Raw genomic sequence first — 23,258 nt, forward strand, 5'->3', positions numbered from 1 at the left:
AACTATCCACTTTCATCACATACAACCACGCATAAGATGCCCTTTCATCTGACCTTTCTAATATCCTACATAAGAATGGTTATGGAATACACCAATGAGGATAGTCCAATCAATCTTTCAAATTGCAATACCAACCATGTTCATCATATATCATTGTATCTAATCCTTCCAATCCTACTTAAAAACAGTTGTGCCATGAAAAGGCATGAAGCTAATTTTCTTATCAACTAATGATGAAAAATATCTTTGATACCTTCTACGTGAATACATTTGAGCAATCTGTTGGAAGAAGAAAATATAACAAGAGTAAATGTTGCTTGATCAATATACACAATAGAGGATTCAAAATGCAGAGAAAAAAAGAAATTTAAATGGTGCATGATGTTGGCCTTTTTTGTTGTGGACCTTGCATGCTTATCTATTTGTTGGCCATTAGTAGGTCTTAGAGATAGTTTTTCCTTGATGGGTGTGAATGGACATGGATCATAAACACAAACACATAATTCAATATATATTATTCATTTCCATTGCTTGCTTAAAACACAATTACAAATACCTTTTTATAGAAGGCTCAATAGTTCTTAAGATACAATTATAGTCAAAACACATGAAAAAAAATAGATGGAAGTTTGTAGTAGTTGTTAAAAGAAGCATCTAGAAAGGAGGCGAGATATTTCTAGATTAAATGCATTATGGATAGTCTTGGTAGAAATTAATGTCTACCAACTCTCCCCCTGATTTCTACCACTAATTACATCAAAATCTACAATACTACATCATGGTTTTCTTTCCTTAATTTTGACCACAAATACCACAACATTCAAATTCATTTTTCTCTTGCCTATTGTCTTGTTTTAGATATCCATTCTTGACTATCCAAAACCTTTATCTTGCTCGATGTCAAAATTTCATTCTTCTACAATCTTCATCTATTAATGCCTTTGTCATTGTCCAACTATTGTGCCAATCCTTGAAATCTTGATTTTCATTAATTATTCAAAACAAAAAAGCTCAAACTTCCTGGAAACCCACTTTCTATGGACATCTTGCTAGACAATTATTCTGATTTACTCAACCTAGTTGTAATCCTCTTTGAACATTCAAATGTTGCTTGATTTCTATCATTGCTCACACTTGAACATTTGTACTTCAACAATTTTATAATCATACATGTAATCTTCTACCAACTTGATCATTAGCTGCATCCACAAACAATTTTCATGCAACCTTTCATAGAATTATTTTGTCAATGCTTTATTTTGTTGTTACAATGCAAACACTATAGTTTTTATTCCTTCAAGTTACTCACTTGAACTTGTATTCATCTTACCATTGTCTACAGCATATCTAAGACTTTCATATTTCGGCCTCATTATTTGCTCAATTGGATTCCCCATTCCTTGCTCATGCTTTCTTAAAGTGCAAATACTACACGAATGTGGATCCCAACATCTTTTGTATGTCCTTTCTTGTTACAATGCAAACACTACATAATCTTTATTCCTTCAAATGATTCACTTGAACTTGTATTCATCTTTCCATTATCTACAACATATCCAAGACCTTCATATTTTGGCCTCACTATTTGTTCAATTGGATTCCCCATTCGTTGCTCATGCTTCCCCAATCATTTACCTTTATAACCCATTCCTTGCATAATTTTCAAATGATCATTCATTTCATTGCCAACAATGTTATTATTTTCATGTTATCATAAATTTCTTCAAACAAAAACATGCTTATTAAATGACGAATTTTAATCCTCTTTCCTAGATAAAATATCACATATCAATATATTTGCCTTTAGACATTCATTTTCTTCATTTTATCTTTGTCATTTTTATTATTCTCCTCTACTAACTTCTTCATCTTTTCCTCTAAACCATTAACCAACTTTACTCTTAGTTCTTGTTCTTCTTCATTCTTTGTCTTAATCTCATCAAACAATCTTAGCTTCCTGTAACTCTTTATTTTTCCTCTCTAAGTTTGCACGATTCTTTCACTTTCCAATTATGTACTTCTTCCACAAACTTTAATCTATATTCTAGCTCTTCAATTTTCACTTTATAATCATTAATTTCTTCTTCTTTTTAATCCTTTTTCTATTGACTTCTAATTCATAATTGCAAACCTTTCTTTCTCTAATTTCATTATTTTTTATAGTAGACAATCCATCTCATAAATCAAGTTTGCATTTTCCTTTAACACTCGTTTTCCTTGTTTTCTCATTGTAATTAATTATTAAACTCACCTTGCCCTTTCTTCTAGAAACTTTGTATGCCTCTCTACTTCCAAAATTTTATTTATTGAAACTCCAAGCAACTTCAATCAAACCCTACATAGATATCAAACTTGACTTCCATTTGTAATATGCTCTTGATCTAATTTCACATCTACGACATCTATAATGATAGTTTTTACTTCAAACAATATTAGTTTCAAAATGAACAAATTATGTTCGCAGGAAGAAGACTTGGATGAAACAAAACATAAAGTGGTTGAGAACGTGGAGCATCAAGCTAGAAGACTTTTCCTAATACCAATGTGGAAATAAAGAAGTTCGTCATGGGAACATTTCAAACTCCCATGTGGTCTCATAACATGGATCAAAAAAAGGCACATCATATTGAAATGTTCAACCCATCTCAAGAACATGGGGGTAAAGCTTCCCTAGAGTTGGCTACTAAAGGTAAAGCTATAGTGTTAGCAATTTAACGGAGGACTGGATCACATCATTTAAAATATGAGACAGGTGGATTGAAAAGGCTCAAAAATAAGTGAGAGGATATGCAAGTTCTGCGAGGAAAGTGTGATTGAGACTAAATGATACTTTTTCATTGAGTGTGCAACATATGAAAACATCTGAACCCAATACTAGGTCTTCTTGAAGAGGCTAACATAAACATGCACAATTTATTTGAAGAGGACAAGATAAGGCAAACAGCTAATTTGATGGTCAAGATTCATGATAAGAGACTCAATTTGAAAATAAATATACAATTTATACATACGATTGTAATTCATGATTCGTCAAACTTTTGTAAACATCATAATATCTATATTCATTCATTCAACAATACCTTCTTATCAAACATTACATTTACAAAATAATTCTCGTAAGCCAATTTTTTAATATATATTTCTTTATTCAAAAGATTTCTTCACCTTTATCTAGATATAAAATTATCTTTGCCTGCGATTAAGTAAATCCTTCTCTCTAAGCAGTGGCATGGGAGATTTAAAATTTTGATTTATTTAATACCTCATTCACATCAATAAGAATGTGTCCTTCCTTCATAAACTTGGCATTACAAATATATTTGATTTCTCTTCTAAATAGTCTCTCAAAACATTGAGAGCAAATTTTTCTATTATAAAATTCGGGAATACCTTTCTTTCATAAACTCAGCGATGACTTCCAAACCCTCCAAACGTTTTCTTCATGAACAGCTACAATTAACACCATTGTTTCTCCTTTTCTTCTTGACTCTGCAATATTTATTTTTCTTTCACACTTTCTTACAAATCCCTCTATAATCTGAAGAATTTAGCTACTCAACATGCACAATGAAAAACACAATGAATGAACACGGATCATAAACACAAGCACATAATTCAGTAATATACACATAGATATTAGAAGCCCATTTTCATTGCTTGCTTAAAACACGGTAAAAAATGCCTCTTTACATAAGGCTCAAGAATTCTCTAGATAGAATTACAGTCAAAAGGCGTGAGAAAATAGATGGAAGTTGGCAGTAGTTGGTGAAAATGCCCTATAGAGATTGTTAAAAAAATCTTTTAGTATTGAACCTAAGTTGCTAGTTCGTATTTAGGTATGGGTTCTAAGATTTGGGTTCAAAATTTGTTCAACTTTTTTGAGGGTTGGATTTGGATTCATTTTGAGTTTGTTTGTACAAGGATGTGTGTGTGCGCGCGCGCGCGTGCATGCGTGCACAGTAAATAAGTTCATACACTATTATGCTAATTTTAAAGCAACGTAGCAAAATACATCACCATATCAATGTTTCAGTTCGAAAAAGATAATGTCAACATTAATAATCAATCATCACGATCAAATATCATCAAAACCCATCAAGCAAATCATCATTCTGTTGTTGCAAATTACAATCACAAAATGCAATGCTATAGGCCCGTTTGAGGCCAATGTTATGATTGTGCCATATTGTAAGCTTCACACTGCTTTGGATCCAGATTTAACCACAGTAAAGATCTCTTTGAATTTTGTTCAATCCACAATTTTCTATACATGTTAGCCTATATGCACAACTTACATTTCGTAATAGATGTGTGATAGTTTTATACATCCTGATTCTTCTCAAGTAGCATTTAATTCAAATTAAATATGATGAGTAATTTGAGTTCAATCATGTGCTTGAGTCTAATTTGACAATAAAAACTTTTTGAAAAAGTAAACCAAAACGTATTTTTTGACCCAATTCTCTAAAATTCTATCTGGGTTCCTATGTTGGAATCCAAAGTCACTCAAAAGTCGTCTAAATTCTGTCAAGTTTTTTTGAGAGAATTCCCAACGAAATTCGATCTTTGTGGTTGAATTGTGACAGAATCTGACTAGGACCAGATTTTTGACAGAATTGAACTAGGAATTCCTATGTCCAAGAGAGAATATGGTAAGTTAGTATCTAACCAATACTTGCCCATCAAAACCTTCAATTTCCTCGTATATAATAGCAACAAAAGCAAGCTTGGAGATTGTGTGGAACTAAGGAATGTCATATGGCTTTCACAACAAGTTTCTGACCAATCCAACCTCTTTTGGAGCTTTTCCCATCAAATTCTTTGCAAATGAGGTGTAGTACCTACCCCTAGTTAACTTCTCTGATTCTATTGTCAAACTCTTTTAGGCTAGTTTATGTTTATGCTTGAAGATTAGTAACATTATTTTCCATATTATTGGATATTGTTTTCATACTTAGTTGATTCTATGATGAGACTACTTTGGTATTCGTTATTTCATGTATGCATGATTATACGTTCATATCTAAATGTGAAAATGGGTTGAGTTTTACGAGGAATATAGTAAGCTTTTTCAAACCAAAAACATACCACAAAATGGAAACTTAAACCTTACTATTAAATCAAACTATGTATTTTCAAAATCAAATGGAATTATGAAACTACATTGTTTGTTGTATGTACTTCTATGTTGGGTTTCGAGGTGACTTGGTACTTTGACCAAATGAGGATGTTTACCAAAAGCTTGAGAGTTTTATTTTTCTAATGTCATGATGATGATTTGATTCTCAATCTTTTATGCTCGACCATGGTAATGTGTCTTGTATGCTCTATGAGGAGTTTTGATCTACTGATTGTTATTGTTTTCCAGTGTTCTTGTGTGAAAACTGAAGTGAATGACCTATCTAATTTAACCTTTGAGTCTTCGATCAGTTATTTTTGGATGCTTTCCAATTGCTTATAAAGGACTAAGGTGTTATTGTGAATTGTCTTTTAATTCTTTCCAATCACTTGTATAGGGCTGAGGTGAAAACTATGATTCTTTGATTTGTACTTTTATGAGCCTAGGGTAGGTAATATGTATGTTAAGTTAAGAAGTGGCCTGCAATGGAGGTTGAGGCCTTAAAGAGGTTGACAAGTAGCTCATTGTTAGTAGTTGATAAGTGAAAACACTACACTAAATGAGAGCAAAATGAACATAATAAAAGTCTTGTCTTTCCTCGCCTATGTCTCAAGTGCTAGTACACACTAGGATGGGAGTAAAGAGGACGCTTGGTTTCGACCGTGCGTCGTTAGTATGTCTTGTCAGTACAAAAAGATACTAATGCCGCATAAAGTCACTAGGGGGTCAGAAGATTAAAAGACTAGCCGGATAACCCTAGAGTTGGTTCGTGCAATGACACTTGCCCACTAGCAGTATAGATTTCCTACGTGTCTTTGTTTGCCTCTGGGTTTAGATGTTGATTTATCTTAGAACCTTTGAGTTAGATTACTTTTAGGGTTTTCCTTGACCTTGATATTACTTTTGATTTTTAGGATTGATATCCTGTTAGGCACTTGAGACTTGAGACTATCTCTTTAGCACGGTGGGAGTGGACCTTTTTGAGTTACCACGAGGTTGGGTGGTAATGCTTTTTACTTTTACCATTGAGATCTGTATGTTGATGTTGTGGCTGGAGTTCCTTCTACTACATTTCCTTTCATTCTTTGTGTATTATGATGGATGGTTATGTCTATATGATGGATGATTTTATTGATTGTATTATATTTTGTTTTATAGATCCTAAAGAGATATGTAATCTATTTTATAAATGTATATTCCTTTAGCATTTCATACCTTGTGAAATGTACAGTGGATGATTGCACATTCTAAATTTATGCCAAGTGGCATTCAGAACAAATGTATATTATTTAAATAAATTGAACTTGTAGTTATTCTTTCATATGGATGTGTTATTTATTAGACTTAATATTATTTAAATTTTAAATGTGATTCAACGTTTTGGGGTCCTTAAGGAATGTAATCTGTTATGATTGTTTATGTATGATTTTATGTTATTGCTTCCACTGTTTTATAATTGTTGTATATGTCATTCTTTTTAAAAAAAAGTTTGGCAAACATAGTAAAATTATAAGTTAGTACTTTTGAAACCCTTGACGAGGCGTTACATGAGGGTTGCATATTGATTTTAAAAATTCAACAAATGCCTGAACGAAAATAAGACGAGCAGCAAAAGATTATAGCATTTCATTTTTGGCTGCCTTAACAGGGGGTAGTTTTCAATATCGTTTATAGTAATCATTCACAAAGTCGAGCAATTGCTCAATAAAGAAAACCAAATCTGAAAATTTGGAAGAAAAACGAGAGGAGAGTAAGGGTCTACACTTCAAGCCAACTTGCCTGCACAAGTTACCTTGTTGGAGCTGGCCGACCTAGTAATTTTTTTGTTCAAATGGTTCAAGCAAACCAACTTGGGTCTTCACACTTGGCCAGGCACCGAGTATGAAGCCGACCTACTTGACACTTGCGCTCAGGTACGATAGGTCTCATGGTGGTGTTTCTCTAACATCAGATCATTGCACTTAACGAGCAATCACCTTGGAGATTTCAACGAGGCCGACCCTACGCAGTTACCTTGGAGATTTCATCAGGGCACACCCAAGCTAGCCGTTACGGCTTAAACGGTCACTTGCATTAATTGTGGAGCTTGATCCTAGCCAACTGGGCAACAGCTAGTTGGAGATTTACCTGAGGCAGCCTTCTTGTATAAGAAGCATTGCGCATTTGTTTCAAGTCAAACAGAACAGAGAAATTGGAGTCTTTGGAGCAACGAGCAACGAGCAACTAAGGAGCAACGGAGTACGAGGAGTTAGCAACCACTGTTGGGAGAATTACCTTGGCACTTGGCCGCATTCAGCTGGCTTGCTTTTGGAGACATTTAGATTTCGAGCTGAGTGCTCGTATTGTAATAAGGGATTCCCAAGTCTGTTTGGCACAATCTCATCCTGGGGGCAATCTGTGTTTGTGAATGCAGCATCCTATCCATTATTATTTGTAATCTGGTTTGCACTTAATATATTGTATACCAAGGAAATCGCCCCACCATAAATCTTGGTCCGTGTTATTGTTTTTGGTACATTTTGCATGCCTTGCTTGGTTAATCTGTTTGCATACAATTGGGAGTGATCAGATCTGATAGATAGGCATTCCGCATTGGTGTAAAGGTGAAGGCATAGTCTGGTATCCCACATGTGAGCTAAGCTTGCATACTTATTCCACACAGGATGGTCAGTACCACACAGGCATCTCCCAAAGTCCATGATAGGTCGCCTATTGATTTCTAAAATTCAGCAATTGTCTAAACGAAAATAAGACGAACTACAAAAGATTATTATTATAGCATTTCATTTTTGGTTGCGTGCAGGGGATGGTTTTCAATCTCGTTTATAATAATCATTCACAAAGCCAAGTTTGGATGAAAAACAAGAGAGGAAATCTTAACAATATATTCTGCTCAAATGCCCCGAAACACTCGCACCTCTTCCTTCATAATAAGCTTTGTTCTTTACTCTTTCTTTCGTTTATTCATATGTATGTATTGTCAAGTCTGGGTAGTGGACATTTTGCCAGTAAGTGCAAATTAGTTTTGTTGTTTTGAACCAATTAATTTTACTTAGTTGTTTCACATTTGCCAACACAAATTAGATGGCTTTTAACATCACAGGATTTGATTTATAGACCACAAATGTTAAATAATCAAAATAAATTATTTTTACAAACTAGATTGCTTTCAACATCACAAGATTTGATTTCTAGAATACAAATGTTAAATAATCAAAATATTAAAAGAACTCCAAATTAGATGGCATTTAACATCATAAGATTCTATTTCTAGACTACAAATGTTAAATAATAATAAATAATAATAAAATTTACAAACTTAATTTCTCTTAATGACATTGTGAGATTCTTGAACCACATTCCTCACCCATACATCAGCTAGATTATTGACATTGTAAAAAGCATAACCTCTGAAATCTAATATGAACATATTTACGGCAATGCTAGAAAGAGTACATTGTCACAAATTACTATATCCCTCTACATTATCATTGCATATAAATTGATCTTCAACCCTTGGTGCATCAATATCATTTGCGCTCTGAATCAACTTGTTTCTTGCACTTTCTTGCCATGAATGTCATGCAACACAAAAATTGAATGGCAATTTTGACAGTTTTAAGAGTGAGTTAAATAGTGCAAGAGAAATGCATATACTCCCATTTGACAGCATGGTGCGGCCTACTACTACAAAACATTTTATGCCAGTTCCAATGTCAACAATTTGAGATGCTTAATCATTAATAAAACACTATACTTGAACCAAAATGCATCTTACAGTTCTTCTCGCAAGTCATAACGTTCAAACTCTTCATGAGATACAGTCAAAATACCATTTTTAAAAATCAAGTTTCTCTAAAACAGGAAGTCCCATTTGTAGCTTCACAAAATGCAAAAAAGGCAAGTACTGCTATAAAACACCAATACTGAGCCTATCTCTCAATTACTAAGGACGAAATTATAGGAGTCTACTGCTCTATGTTCATCACTACAGACTCGAAATAAAGAAGACAGTCAAACGTCAAACAGTGAAACAAACCATTCAAATAAATGTAAATGAATATAGAAATCTGGTTAATTTTCATTATATCTCATACTCACTTTTGCCTGCATTTTCTTGTCAGTTTTATATCGAGAATGTTAATATATGTCTCTTCACTATTGCCTGCCTGCATCAGATTTAATTGAACTTTGTCATTCTTTAAATCTACAATGTTAAAACTCCTAAAATGGTTTGCCTGACAGCTGTGGTTTGACAACATATCTAGGAAGCTTACTGCCACTGACAAAGGTTCTAGTTTTCCCAGAGAACTGCCATCCCCTCCCAAGTAACCGTAGCAAAATCCTATAGCAATTCTTCAAACTGATACAATACAGGTTTTATTGCCGTATTAAAACATCCATGCCATTGGTGGAGCTAATCATGAATAAAAATGTGTGCATTAGAAATGACTTCTGTTCCCAAAGACAAGTGTGTTTAAAGATTGTAAAGAGGTTCCAGGATATGGAATCTACTAAATCACACATCATTTCCCATCAATACCATTCACTCCAAAATTAAACAATCCAAACAAATTACAAAAGATCAACTAGTAATAATTTATTTATAAAGGTTGTTAAGATGTCGTGCACATAACTTTGTATTGCAAGCAACAAACTGCCCCAAAGCAAAATCTTAAGTATCTAACATGTACTCATTTATTATTACGCTATCATCCTGAACACTCTTATACTCGGTACATTCAATGTTTTCCTCTCAACCAAACTACTGCCAAGGTGTCAATCATGCAGTCAGCTCCTGGTAATCAACCTTGAAGACCTACTACTCCTGCCAAAGACAGAAAACGATCCAAGTGTTGTCCATGTTCATAAGTAGAACAAAAACAATTAATCAATTGAAAATATTCTTAGAATCTTAGAACAAACTACTAACCACAAACAAGTCTTCCACCAGCATTTCCTGTTGTTTTACTGAGTTCATGGCCACCTGAAGAAAATTAACATAAATAGATCACTAGACGTTGTCAAATATTCTATATTAGATCAAAAATGGTCACCAGTAAAAATGGAGTATGCGTACAGGGGTGGTTCCCATCCCTGTACCTGAGGTTCCAACATTTAAGTATAGTTGACATCTCCACACGGAAGAGTCAATAACAACCTAAGGCAACTCAATGCATCCAAACTGAAAGAAAAATGCCCATGACTAATCCCAGAAAAATTTTGTGTTCTAAATTATTGAGATATTTATTTTTAACTTAAGATCAAAAGCCTAGGGATGAGTGCCATTTTTATTGATGAAGATAGAGACTCGAGTCATCAACAGAAGTTATTGCATTGAATTCCCAATTTCACAAAGAACAGGTGCTAAGATATTGATTTTTAAAGACTAATTCTTTAGAAGACTAGAACTATAAGGGCCCGTTTGGTTGCTGGAATAGGAAAAGAAAAGTTGGAATACGTTTTCCATTTTTTGTTTGGTTCGTCATTTGGAATAGGGAATAGGAATACGTATTCCCATTTTGCTTCTAAAATGAGCTTATACCCATTCCAAAAAATACCTGTTATTGCAATAGCCATTCCTATTCCCAATTTTACATGCCTATTCTCCATTCCTATGCCCACGACCAAACGGGGCCTAAGCATAAATGTTTGCTTGCAATTGACCCTGCATTAGATGAACCTAACCTTTGCCAAGATCATCAGGATCTGCATGGACAACCACAGCTCGTCCTATAACTGAATGTGGTCCAGAAAGAGGAATCTGCAAACATATCACCAATGTTAACTACATTCAAAGATTCCAAGACAGCGAGATACAGTCAGGTGGAGTATATAAAACATATGCAAAAATACATGCAAGAGGATCATCTTACATTGCTGTCAGAGATTGAAAGTTCAGCAGTTCCTGGATAAAAAGAAAAATGAGCATGTGATCGTCATATCATGTTTTAAATAATCATTGGCCTTGGTCTTGAAAATCTAATGAATAGAACTTTCTGCATAACGTTTGTCCTTGCATAGATATTATAACTAATCCAAAGAATTCAAAAACTTTCACTTGTTACAATAATCAACCAAGAGTAAACATACCATCATCCCGAGCAATTACATTGCCTAGATCTCCAGCGTGCCTGTTCTCATCTTCTGGTGCACCATGCTCTTTGCCATGAGGGTTGAAATGTGCTCCTGTCACTCAAAAGTCAATTAATGAAAATGATGTACAATTCAACTACTATGTGCCACACATTGATACAACAAAGACTTTGCTAGAGATGACCTGAAAAGACGGGATATGACGGGATATGTACCATACCAGTTGACAGACAACCATTTGTTGTATCACCCAATGCATGAACATGGAAACCATGAAGACCAGGTTGCAGACCACTGATCTTAGCATTTACAGTTGTTGGCCCTATATAAAATTATTAAGCAAACTTCAGAAACAATTCTGCATGATGATACTCAAGAATTGAAGCAGAAAACACATAGAATTTGGATATTATTTTATGGATCACGTCAGTACGGCAGCTTGATTTATTTGAATTAGATATTTCCCTATAGATGATTATTCATAAAACAAATGTCAATTTTAAGAAATTCCAAGTTGTTGCAAAAATATTGTGAATGGATTGCCACAACTTCCCAGATTCAAGATGTAAAAGGAGAAATCCTCTGGATGACTCATATTTTCTCCTTTATCAGATTTCATCAAATCTAAAAAAATTGAATTTCCCATTGGAATACCTCTGTAAATCTGCTAGGTCAATACAATCACTATCGGTCACACAAAACTCAATATACTTCACATTACCAAAAAGTTCAAAATATTCAGTGATATTTCTTGTAAACAGTCTGATGTTGCCTTTGATCTCCAATTCATTGGAAACTATGAGTACCTTACAATAAATTACAGTTGTTTTTCTTCATGGAAATCCCACAGTAACATTTACAATACACCTTTCACTGTTATTGTATGCTAACATTTACAATACAACAAACCCCCTGCCTTACAAACACAGAAGGTGGAATGAAAATTAAGAAAACGAGGCTCATTTTTACTGCAGTCACATTTCATCGTCAAAATTGTAAAAAGCTAGATTCTGCCTGTGCCAAAGGGACAGAAAAATGTTTTCTTACATTAAATACTTGGTAACAGTAAATATTAAACCGACACTGGGCAAACCCAGTCTTCTCAATTCCTCACCATACGCAGTTTAAACAAACCCTTTTATATCCTCTTGTGAAAGATAGGTCATGCTTTAACTTTAATCTCTTGAATAAAACTAATTTTAATTTAGAAAACGCTAAATATACTGCATTCAAACTATAGCTCGAAAACTGAAGAATTGAAAAATGGATATTGCCGATGTTAAATATGTAACTCACTTTTAAAGCACCTTTAGTAACACATCTGCAAAGTAGAGTTACTTGGAGGAGATGTTTGAAATGTGAAATAGCTGAAAACTTCCAATGAGAAATTTTAAGAGTAATATTTAAATTGTCAAATAGCTGTGAAAGCTTTCAGCAAGAGTTTTTAAAGAGTTTCAGTTTTTTAATCTTCTTTTTATGTGAAAACATGTTATACCCTTTCCAAAATTCAGTTTTTACAAAACATAGATACAAATAAGGAATTAAAAAATAAAATCATCAAGTTTAAGGAGCGCAGCACAATGTTTCACTCCTTAAGCAACTCAACTAACATATCTGCAGAGCCGAGTTCTTCAAGAGTAATATTTGAATCATATTATAGATGAACCTTATGAGAGAGAATCTTTCCCTTATGCAAAAGCATTTCGTTTCCTTTCCAAGATTCATATTTTACCAAATCTAGTTGTTTATATAGATTTTCAAAACATTACGGCATCTCTTTTAGAAATGGCAATTATGAAAATGGCATATTCATCCCCATTATTAACACCAATACTCCAGGCAACCTCCTATATCATCCATTTGTTTCTGCCAATGTTTTTTATTACAATAAATAAGCAGTTGGTCTGCTAAGCTCCTCTTCAATAGATGTAATTTGAATACAGTCCAATCTCAAGAAGGATTAAATTGCATGCCAATACCTTATATGCATCAATTGAGCCCATTATTATCCTATGGTGCAGGAAACATCTTCCCTATGCTACTGAATGCAAAAACAGCATAATATATAGCTACTAAAATGTCAGGATCATTTCTTGATGTTGTAATATATAATTGGAAACAGCTTTTACTCCTTCGATATCTCCAAAAAAATATTGGGGGGAAATGTTTTAGGATTTAAAACTCAATATTGACCATCTTACTCTACAGCCTACCCATCAACACTATATCCTCCCCCGATAACAAACATACAAGTTTTCTAGCCATGATTGTCACAATCCCTGTATCTGTGGTAATTGCTACGACTCCTAGCCCACATGCAGTACAATTGGAAATCTGCACATCTAGAAGCTTTTTCATGCAAACATACTGTAACTATAGATGTCCATTATAACAATCATAACATTATTTTGTCACATATCCCATATCATGTTCCAATTTAAATGTAAAATAGATCATATGCTCTGTATCACCCATTAATATGGTCATCAAATAGCAAGACTCCAATAGTCTCAACCTTCTAGAAATATATATAAGTGTATTGATAGTTTGCTTGTTCCACTAAAGGCCAAGTCATAATAGACACATCACCTGAGCAAGCTATTGTCAGCTTATTTGGTCCATTGCTGACCAAACAAGGGAAAAGCTGATTATGCCTTAACAGATGGGCATATATATGGTTACTCCTAATTGGTTTGTGTGAAGACTAATGAGAGCTATTCCTATTGATGAAAAACTAAAAGAGCCTCATTAAGGTCACCAAGAAAATGTCCAATGTGAAGGATGTTGCAGTACTTCAGTATATGTTGAGCCAAATTTGCTTCTCTCTGAGGCCTCAAGAAGAGACTCAATATGGCAGCAAAAGCTAAATAAATAAATAAACCAACAACCCACTGGCAACTTCATTAGAACTTTGTTATTGCCATAAAACACTATCATTAAAACCCTTCCATGGGTTTCTAGTACATCTGCTGCTAAAAGGAATTGATCTACCATTCTAGAAATAGCATTAAATGGCACTCTATCAAAAGAAACAAGCTAACCTCTAGAGAACTAAAGAACAGTGATTTCTACCCTACTGACAGCAAGAAAAATGAAAAAAGAACACACAGCAGCATCACATGATGTTAAGCGTGCTAGAGGTGGTTCATCAGGGTAAGAATGTAGCATGAATGTGCTTTCAACCATATAAAATATTTGTAAAATGTTTAATTGTGCTGGCAGTTTAATATCAGTCTCTTTAAAGTTTCCTTAAAGTTTATCAAGTGCTTTTTGTTTTGTTTTGTTTTTGACAATTTCATAATATCATTTGCATATATTTTAAGCAGTGTGTGCTACTTTATTTTAGTCTCTTCAAAGTTCCTTAAATCTTATTATAGGTTCTTCTTTAGCTTATTTTTTGGCAATTCCCGAATATTTCTTACATATAAGTTAGTTATCCACAGTCAATTTTTAAGAACTGGAATAATTTTACTCTCCTTTGTAACACCTCCCCAGTCCCAGAAAGTTCTTACATGAAGAACTAATGGAAAATAGAACTCTGTAGCTTACATGTTAATGGTACACTCTTTCCAGTTAAAATTATATGCAGAAATGCTCTAAGGTACTGAGTACATGGACATATAGCATAAACCCTGTAGTAATCTAAAACACTATGCCACATGACTTATGTTAGATTTCACCAATCAAGATTTGACAACAAGTATGAATAAATAAAAATTTCACGTCAATTTTGACAACGTGCTTTAATAAAAGTTCTTTGTCCAGAGTGTAATGGCATTTGGCCATAAGTGGCCCATAACTTTATTGACTGATAGATACTAAGCCTTTGTTGCCTAGTAACTCAGGTTATTAATGTTGTCACCTCACCTCAATTTGGATTGAGTCATGGCTCGTGGTTGTGACTATGAGCTAAAGAAACATAAAACTCTGAAAAAATAAATTGATAACTCAAACCTTCCCACCAAAGTGAAGAAAAGACCTACACATCCATCAAATGCAATCCACTCCAATATTGTTAAACTAGGGGGAAAAAGGCTACATAGTGTGTTTTGAGCAAAGCAGTAGACATAACTTAGCACCATATTGATTTCTTCACCCAATAAAGATTCATATTGTCATTAATATAGGATTCATATTGTCATTGATATAGTGTCTGGTGTTAAAAAAGATTAATATATACCAACGAAATCCAGCTACAAACGTTCCAACATAAATAACCCATTCAGCCATAACAACTGCTTGTCAAAAGTCATTTTAAAATTATACTTTTTACCAAGCTATTTTTTCCAACAGGAGTGAACAACACTATATTATTTGACAAATTATACTTCTGAGTAACCTTGTTTAGGAACAACTAACTCAAGATCTAGGTGTTAACTTTACGACACATTCTTCAGCATACCTACTTAATACTCAAATTCATTTTAACTCTATGCCATTAACCACATCTACTTGCAAGTCAATATCAGGCCTGGTAACAAATCACTAAACCTACTAAAAAGAGATGTGTCGTAAACCTAGCACCTAGATCTTGAGTTAGTCGTTCCTAAACAAGGTTACGAAGAAGTATAATTCAGTGTAACCCAGGGACTCGCACCCTCTCTAAACCTCGAAGTACCCATTCCTGACACTTCCTCGCACTGGGTACTTGGAGTACCTGAGTACCCCCACGTCTGCCATTCCGCAACCATGCTGCCACTGGTATGGGTACTTGAATGTTGATTTTTGAATGTTACTATTAGGTGTGTCCTATGTTACTATGTTGAATGTTCAATGGTTATAGTTTATGTTGGAGTTTTGCTATGTTTATGTTTTTTAATTTGGTATGTTATACTGAAATATCATTTAATAACTAGCATTTCAAGTCCTATATCTATAGTATACAGCACCCCTATCTGCCCCACTGCCCCCTTGCTTCCGTCCCCTGGCTGTCCCCCTGCTGTCCCGAAATCGAGACCCATCATCACCCCACCCTGGAAACTTAGTCCTGACGTTCCCCAGCACTAGCGTTACACTGAAAGAGAGTTATTTGCAATTGACAATTATTGAGCATCTGCTAATAGAACGTATAACTGATAAGTTGATAACCTATACAGGAGTTCTATTAAATAGATTTGAATCCAAATTATGATAGAATAGAGAAAAGTATTCCTACAAGAAACACCAAATATATATTGGAAACTCCTTCAGGATGAAACCCAGAAAACATGACACTCATTTACTGTATTAACTCAATCATTTACTAGACAGTGCCATACCTTCTAATTATCTTAACCCCATTTCCTCTAAAATTATTTACAGGCACATCATTCTAATTACAAACCAATAGGCATAGAATAATGGACTGGAAAACCACCTTGAAGAAGGACAAAAATCTCTAGCTACCATCCCCGAATACCCCAGCCAGAGCAATTCCCAGGCCTCAATATTGTAGAAGAATGTACAAACCACAAAGAATATTAAAAACTACAATTGACAACGGACATCCAACAACTACAAATTTGGAAGCAATACATTAATGACCAACTCAAGGACAGATGGTGTTGCATTTTCGTCCAATACTTCAGCAAAAGATATTGCAGCAAATGAAAATCCTACTCACAACAAATTACTCTGATTAAAAGAATTGTCTTCAATATAAATCATGAATTCGTTGCACTACTGAAGGGTCAGATTATTACATCTTAGATCTCCCAAATCTACAATCTAGAATTTCCAATATTAATTTACCTAAAATATTTTGTTTCCTCGATCATTAACTTATTTACCTGCGATACTAATTTACCTAAGAACTTTTGTTTCCTCAATACTAATTTACCTAAGATACTAATTTAATGATTAACTCAGTCATTTACTAGACAGTGTGATGCCTTCTAATTATCTTAACCCTATTTCCTGTGAAATTATTTACAGGCACATCATTCTAATTACAAATACAAATCAATAGGCATAGAATAATGGACTGGAAAACCACCTTGAAGAATTACAAAAATCTCTAGCTACCATCCCCAAATACGCCAGCCAGAGCAATTCCCAGGCCTCAATATTTTAGAAGAATGTACAAACCACAAAGAATATTAAAAACTACAATGGACAACAGACATCCAACAACTACAATACAAATTTGGAAGCAATACATTAATGACCAACTCAAGGACAGATGGTGTTGCATTTTCATCCAATACTTCAGAAAAAGATATTGCAGCAAATGAAAATCCTACTCACGACAAATTACTCCAATTAATAAAGAATTGTCTACAATATAAATCATGAATCCATTGCACTACTAAAGGGTCAGACTATTACATCTTAGATATCTTAAATCTACAGTCTAGAACTTCCAATACTAATTTACCAAAGATATTTTGTTTACTACTTAGATAAATTTAACTATTACAAGTGTGGGAACATAGATCTTTTTTGTCTTCTACCTGTTTCTTAAATTCAATTCCTATAACATTTATAAATTAGAACCTGGTATGGTAGCAATAACATAACAAAGATCATATTCTTAATCTCATTATATTTCAGTCTTCGCAGGGCTTGTTCAGTATGGCACAACACAGATAAAACCTTAGCAACGTCAATGCTTCTGTCTAGCTATATCAGTCTTAATAAAGGACCTACTAGCAGTCTAGCAGAAAATATCAATGGCACAGACATATACGTCAAGATTCAAAAATCACCGTTACTGTCACTTTTTGACAAAGCGCTCGGTGTGTTTCTGTACACCATACAAAGCCTAAAACTAATCCATCTATTTGAGATTCATAATATTATAAAGAAAAAAACCACATATTGCTAGTAAGTTCCATTTTGATACAGAACAAACTCCAGTCAGCAGAATCCAAAACAAATATTGTCCTATCTAAATCTTTCTGCCTCGCCTTCCATTAGAAAACACTACAGGCTTTCCAGAAGATACTTATTTGGAAATGCAAAACAGATGAAACTCACCATTACCCTCCTGAGTAAAATTCACGACCCCGGAAACACCCTCTTTGCCGGTCAGAACAGCAACAGCCTTGAGTGAGCCCATAGCTTAAAAATGTGATCTGGAAAACAATTCCTTATCACTTAGAGAATATTTGTAAGCATTTTGAAATCGAAAATCTATCTAATTGCAACATAGTATCAACTCGATACTTCAGGTTTTTATATATTTTGTTATCCATTTGCTAAAAACATTTGAGGAATGTCATGTCTTTCTTCCAAAACAACATATGAAAACAAATAAGCCCAAAAAGAAAAAGGATCAAACTTCAATAGAATGTTTCAGGGCTTACAAAGATCATTTGTGAGCCACGAAATCGAATATTAATTTTTCTCAATAGAAGCTAAAGCATTTAAAGTTAGTTATCTAAATGCGCAAGGCTACTCCCCATAAAAAAGGCCAAAAACCATACAAGGCTTAATGCGCGAGCAAACCCAGAATTGTCGAAGACTTTGAGGATCACTACGTGTTTAATAGCCAGCTGGTAAGATAGTAAATGACATTGTAACCAACTGAAACCCCTGATATACCCAGACAAAATCCAGCTTAAGTAACTAAAACACCCAATTAAAAATCAGATCGCATTCGCATCCACAAACACACTGCCAAATGCACTCAAAATTAGAAATATTCCCAATCAAAACTCATTGATCAAAAGATGTATTTGAGGGTTTTCCTTACTTTGCTACAAAAGCATCATCACTTCGCTACTGCGCATCATCTCTATTTAGTGTCCCGTATAAGGTACGTACACTCTAAACATAATTATGCTTTCCCGATTCTTAAAATTATTGTTATTCCCGATTTTATGAAAAACAAAAACAAAAACAAAAATATACCAGTCAATCTTCATAGGACTGGCATATTTTGATCAGACTATCAAATAAAAAAGTAAACCCAGATTAAATCCCAGCATCCCAATTGGGATTTTATAAGTCAAAGGCAAACCAAATCTGAAATCCCCTTCCATGACAGAGCCTTCATCCAAACACTCAAAATGATCCCAAAAAATTAGATCTTGAGAATCAATACAGAGATTGATCAAACTTCAGATGCCCAAAAATGGGTCAACGGCCATTCCTCAAGTTACTACCCTACTGAATCAAAGCAACCGACTGTAGATCAAAAACATTACGATAATAAGTTTTGAACTTACCCCAGGAAACCCCTTTGCGCTTCTCTGCTTCACCAAAATTAGAGCAAACCCACTACAGCCGATGACTACTGAAGAGTAATCAGTATCTAGAATTATCTGGTGCTACAAATGCTGAGCCAACCCCTGACTAAACCTTTACGACCCACCTAACCTCCAAAATACCACTTTTTTGAAAACAGGCTGGTTAACAAAAACCGGTGTTTTGAATCATATGTTTTGTACTATATTTTCAATTAAAATGAGAGGACACCTAAATATCCCTTTTTAACGTTTAGTGTGATAATATTTCATTTGGAATATTGTGGACGAGGGTTCACCTAATCCTAGAGTGAGAAAAGAGAAGGGGATTGTTGGTCAAAAGTCCTCACACATGGGTGGACTATCTATTGGTTAATTTATTTATTTTAATGGTTTACAAAGTCATTTTAACTATTATAGAAGTATGAGTCTTGTGTTGTATCTTTGTTTTTTGTTTTTGTTTTTTTGGGCAAAAAAAGAAGGATATACAGGGATCTATTCTACCAAATTTAGTTAGGTGCGATCCAACTTCATTCCTTATAATGTCAAATCAGAGAAGGGGGTAGGGTATGTACTTCCCATTTGTATCACAATTAGGTACCTCTTGCAAGGAGTATGAGGTATTCTCATATCATTTTCATCATATGTTGACTCGAAAATAAATGGTATGTACCATGGACTAAAGAATGACCTTTTATTTTCCTTCTTAAGCATAGTCCACCAAGATAATTGGAGGGGGAGAGAGGGTTGAATCAGTTATCCAACTAAAACATTTATCAACCTTAATTAATCTTAACCATGTAACCAAAGTAAACAACCACCATAACAAGATGCACATACACAATTACACCAGATTTATTAACTAGGAAACCCATTGATCAAAGGGAAAACCTCGTGAGAATGATGCCCACAAAGATATATATATATATATATATATATATATATATATATATATATATATATATATATTCCTTGTTAGGAGACTTTGAATCATTGTTAGAAGATTCTAACCCTGTTAGGACTTGTGCCAACCCTATTAGGAGTCGTAGAAGGCAGAAGGACCCACTATCCAAACAACTTCTGGGGCAAGACCGCCGAACTTCACTATCCAACTAATCTCTCAACTATTCCTTGTAGAATAATTGTTTGTAATGTGCTTTATCCTCTTTCATCTATCTTGTCAACCGGACCAATCACTATCAGACCTTGTAGACTAGGTCACAAACCTCGGATCCAAATACCAAACCTCGAATCTCAAAATAAAACCTCAGCAATGAAGTTTTCTCCAACTTCGCTCTGCTCTGCTTATCTTCACCTATCAACCTAATTACTAAGCATTCATATCTTTTCTCGTCTTTTTGCTTCTCTCCCTTTCTTGTATAATAAAGGAAAATGTTGTTCCTTTATACCAAGTCCATAAAACAATTCCCTTGTGTCAACTATTACACCTTCTCAATTAATTATTATAGGACCTCGTTAAGAACACATTTTAATTAGTGATAACATTAATTTATCGCCTTGTAACTTCAATAACTTTTTATATGTGTAATATTATGACAAGCGAGCTTAGCCACATCATCTCCAGCATGTCTTCTACACGCCTTTAATCTTGCTTCTCAAAATAACAACTATGCTAAGAGATATAACAAGTTTACCAAAACATGCTTCTGTAAACTCTATCTTTGAACAGTCTTCACCAAAACTTGCATAACTTCTTCTAGACTTAATATTTTTCGCACCCGAGGTTAGTTGCATATACTAGACACTTAATAGTATCTCCAATTAACCTCACTAGTGAAAATACTCAGTGATTTGTCCGTACCAACTTAATCTTTACCATTGTTCTTCTGTCAGATACCATAGAAAATTGCTATGTTGACATCAATGAAAAACACAGACATGAATGTAGCATATCATTATGATAATGATCTAATCATGTTTCGACAATACTCCTCCATAGGAATATAATCAACATTTATGATTCCAACAGACTTGTTCCTCAATGGGCTCATTGAGATTCATTTGATTTCACCAACTAATTGGGAAAAGAGGGGCTTTTTTAAATGCATAAGGTGGAGGAATGTAGAGAATCCTCCATCCTCCCAAAAAAATACTCTCATTAATAAGCATGTTGTGGCATTTTCAAATTGATTGGCCAATTGGGTGATTAATTTAGGGGTTTTATTAATTGGTCTAATGTCTTTATGTAGAATTTTCTATTATTCCACAAGGATTTCTAGAAGGTAAATCATCTATTTTTATCGAAGGGGATGTACGATCAATGATGATCACTAGCATCACCTCTTAAATATCCACTAAGGAAACTCCATGTTTATATAATAATGATGCATATTGTTAGAAACAAGGCAACACTACAACTGAGAGTGAGGTGAATCAATTGTGTCCCAAAACTTAATACCTTGATCAATTCAACAACATTAGAGCTCAAATCTAAAAGTTAAACAATACAGCTCAATTGAAGTGCAATAACTCTATGCCTCAATAAAAGATTCCACTCATACCTATTCACTTAATCTCTAATACAACATGTTTGCACATTTGCTCATCTATCCACACCTCTGCACTCTATCTCTATCTCCTTTACATAAATGATTTCATCTTTATATACATTATGTCAACCTTGCAAACATAAACAAGGTTGGCCTCAACCATAACCTTAATCATACAAAATACATCACAAGTATCAAAGTGATCCAAGACATGTCAAAGCTACTTGACATAGTTAGGACCCAAAAAATCAAATCTCCAACACACCATGATCCATCATAACATTCCATCTCACCAAGTCGACCAAGATCTTGGAGAAATAATAATACACCTTAAGAAGTCTTCTAAGTTTGATCACATAGCCGAATGTGATCCAACAACGAGAATAAGACATGATCTAGAAACATCAACAAGTAACTTGAAATACTACATAAACAAGATAAACATCTCTGACTCATAATCCACTAGTATGTCTTCATTGATCACCGTGAACATTAAAAAAATATCTATCATGATAGCTTATCAGTATCCAAATCACAAACAATTTTGGTTAAGGACACACATCCATGTCATCTCACCACACGACTAGCCAAAAAAAAAACTTCATAACCAATCCACACCGATCCAAAATTGTAACATTGTCATCTCTAGAATAGTGAGAAATCTAATCTCAAATCAACAAATTATAACTTTCTTATATCATAACTCATACCTATGTAAATTGACATAGATCAACTACAAACAACCTTTGAACCATCCACAATTGCACAATTTAGTTGATTATTAATATAGAAAACATATTGATCCATTCTCTCCACTATATAAACTAAGAATAATGTCAGGAATAAAGAATGTTGACATCACTAAAAAATTATCAATGCCAACATATATAATGCAATAATTCCCTACACATGCATGCACTAAGTCATAGAAGCCAAAAGAAATTGAATATATCACAAGAACTAAAATCATACCTCACAAAACTAACTACCTCGCCTAAGTAGTAGTAGCCAAAAACACCAATCCAAAATAAAGATAATTATGTGAAGATCACTGGAGTGGTGTAAATCTATGCATCAACTAGCTTTGATTGGGAGGGGCCATCACTTTAAGCTTACCTCGAAGGCACTCAAAAGTATTGTCTGACAATGGCTTCGTGGAAATATTTGCAATCTATTAGAGAAAAAAGTTAATTTCATTTTATTAATTAAATTACTTTTTGTCCCTTCTTAATATTTCACTTTATGCGCTTTTTGCATTCTCTATTTAATAATTAATTAGTGATTATTAAATAGCCTTTACCTTTTAGGTTACCCTTTGTAATTTTTTGGGTCACCCTTTTGGGTTTTGATCTCCTTTTATAAGGA

The 23,258-nt window shown here is 34.1% G+C and overlaps 1 protein-coding gene across 1 annotated transcript; it reads right to left on the reverse strand.

The window, feature by feature from the left end:
- Positions 1-9,694: 9,694 nt before the first annotated feature.
- On the reverse strand, positions 9,695-19,471 carry CSD1 (copper/zinc superoxide dismutase 1). The gene is made up of 8 exons (XM_089800923.1): positions 19,366-19,471; positions 18,173-18,270; positions 11,436-11,537; positions 11,213-11,308; positions 10,996-11,027; positions 10,808-10,883; positions 10,053-10,106; positions 9,695-9,947 (listed from the first exon to the last, which is right to left on the reverse strand). Exons 2-8 carry the CDS (start codon positions 18,252-18,254, stop codon positions 9,925-9,927), a joined length of 465 nt encoding a protein of 154 aa, XP_089657049.1. The 5' UTR covers positions 18,255-18,270; positions 19,366-19,471; the 3' UTR covers positions 9,695-9,924.
- Between the last annotated feature and the right edge of the window lie 3,787 nt (positions 19,472-23,258).

The sequence above is a fragment of the Cupressus sempervirens genome, chromosome 9 (genome assembly GCF_028749045.1).
Source record: "Cupressus sempervirens isolate cs-2001-9-10 chromosome 9, ASM2874904v1, whole genome shotgun sequence".
In the NCBI taxonomy this organism is placed as follows: domain Eukaryota; kingdom Viridiplantae; phylum Streptophyta; class Pinopsida; order Cupressales; family Cupressaceae; genus Cupressus; species Cupressus sempervirens.

Bases quoted from the DNA above. Each gene is read 5' to 3' on its own strand.
- CSD1 (XM_089800923.1), bottom strand. From the start codon at position 18,254: ATGGGCTCACTCAAGGCTGTTGCTGTTCTGACCGGCAAAGAGGGTGTT. The intron at 11,538-18,172 runs GTGAGTTTCATC...AATTTTATATAG, and splicing joins TTTTACTCAGGAGGGTAATG to GGCCAACAACTGTAAATGCT. The intron at 10,884-10,995 runs GTAAGATGATCC...ATATGTTTGCAG, and splicing joins TTTCAATCTCTGACAGCAAT to ATTCCTCTTTCTGGACCACA.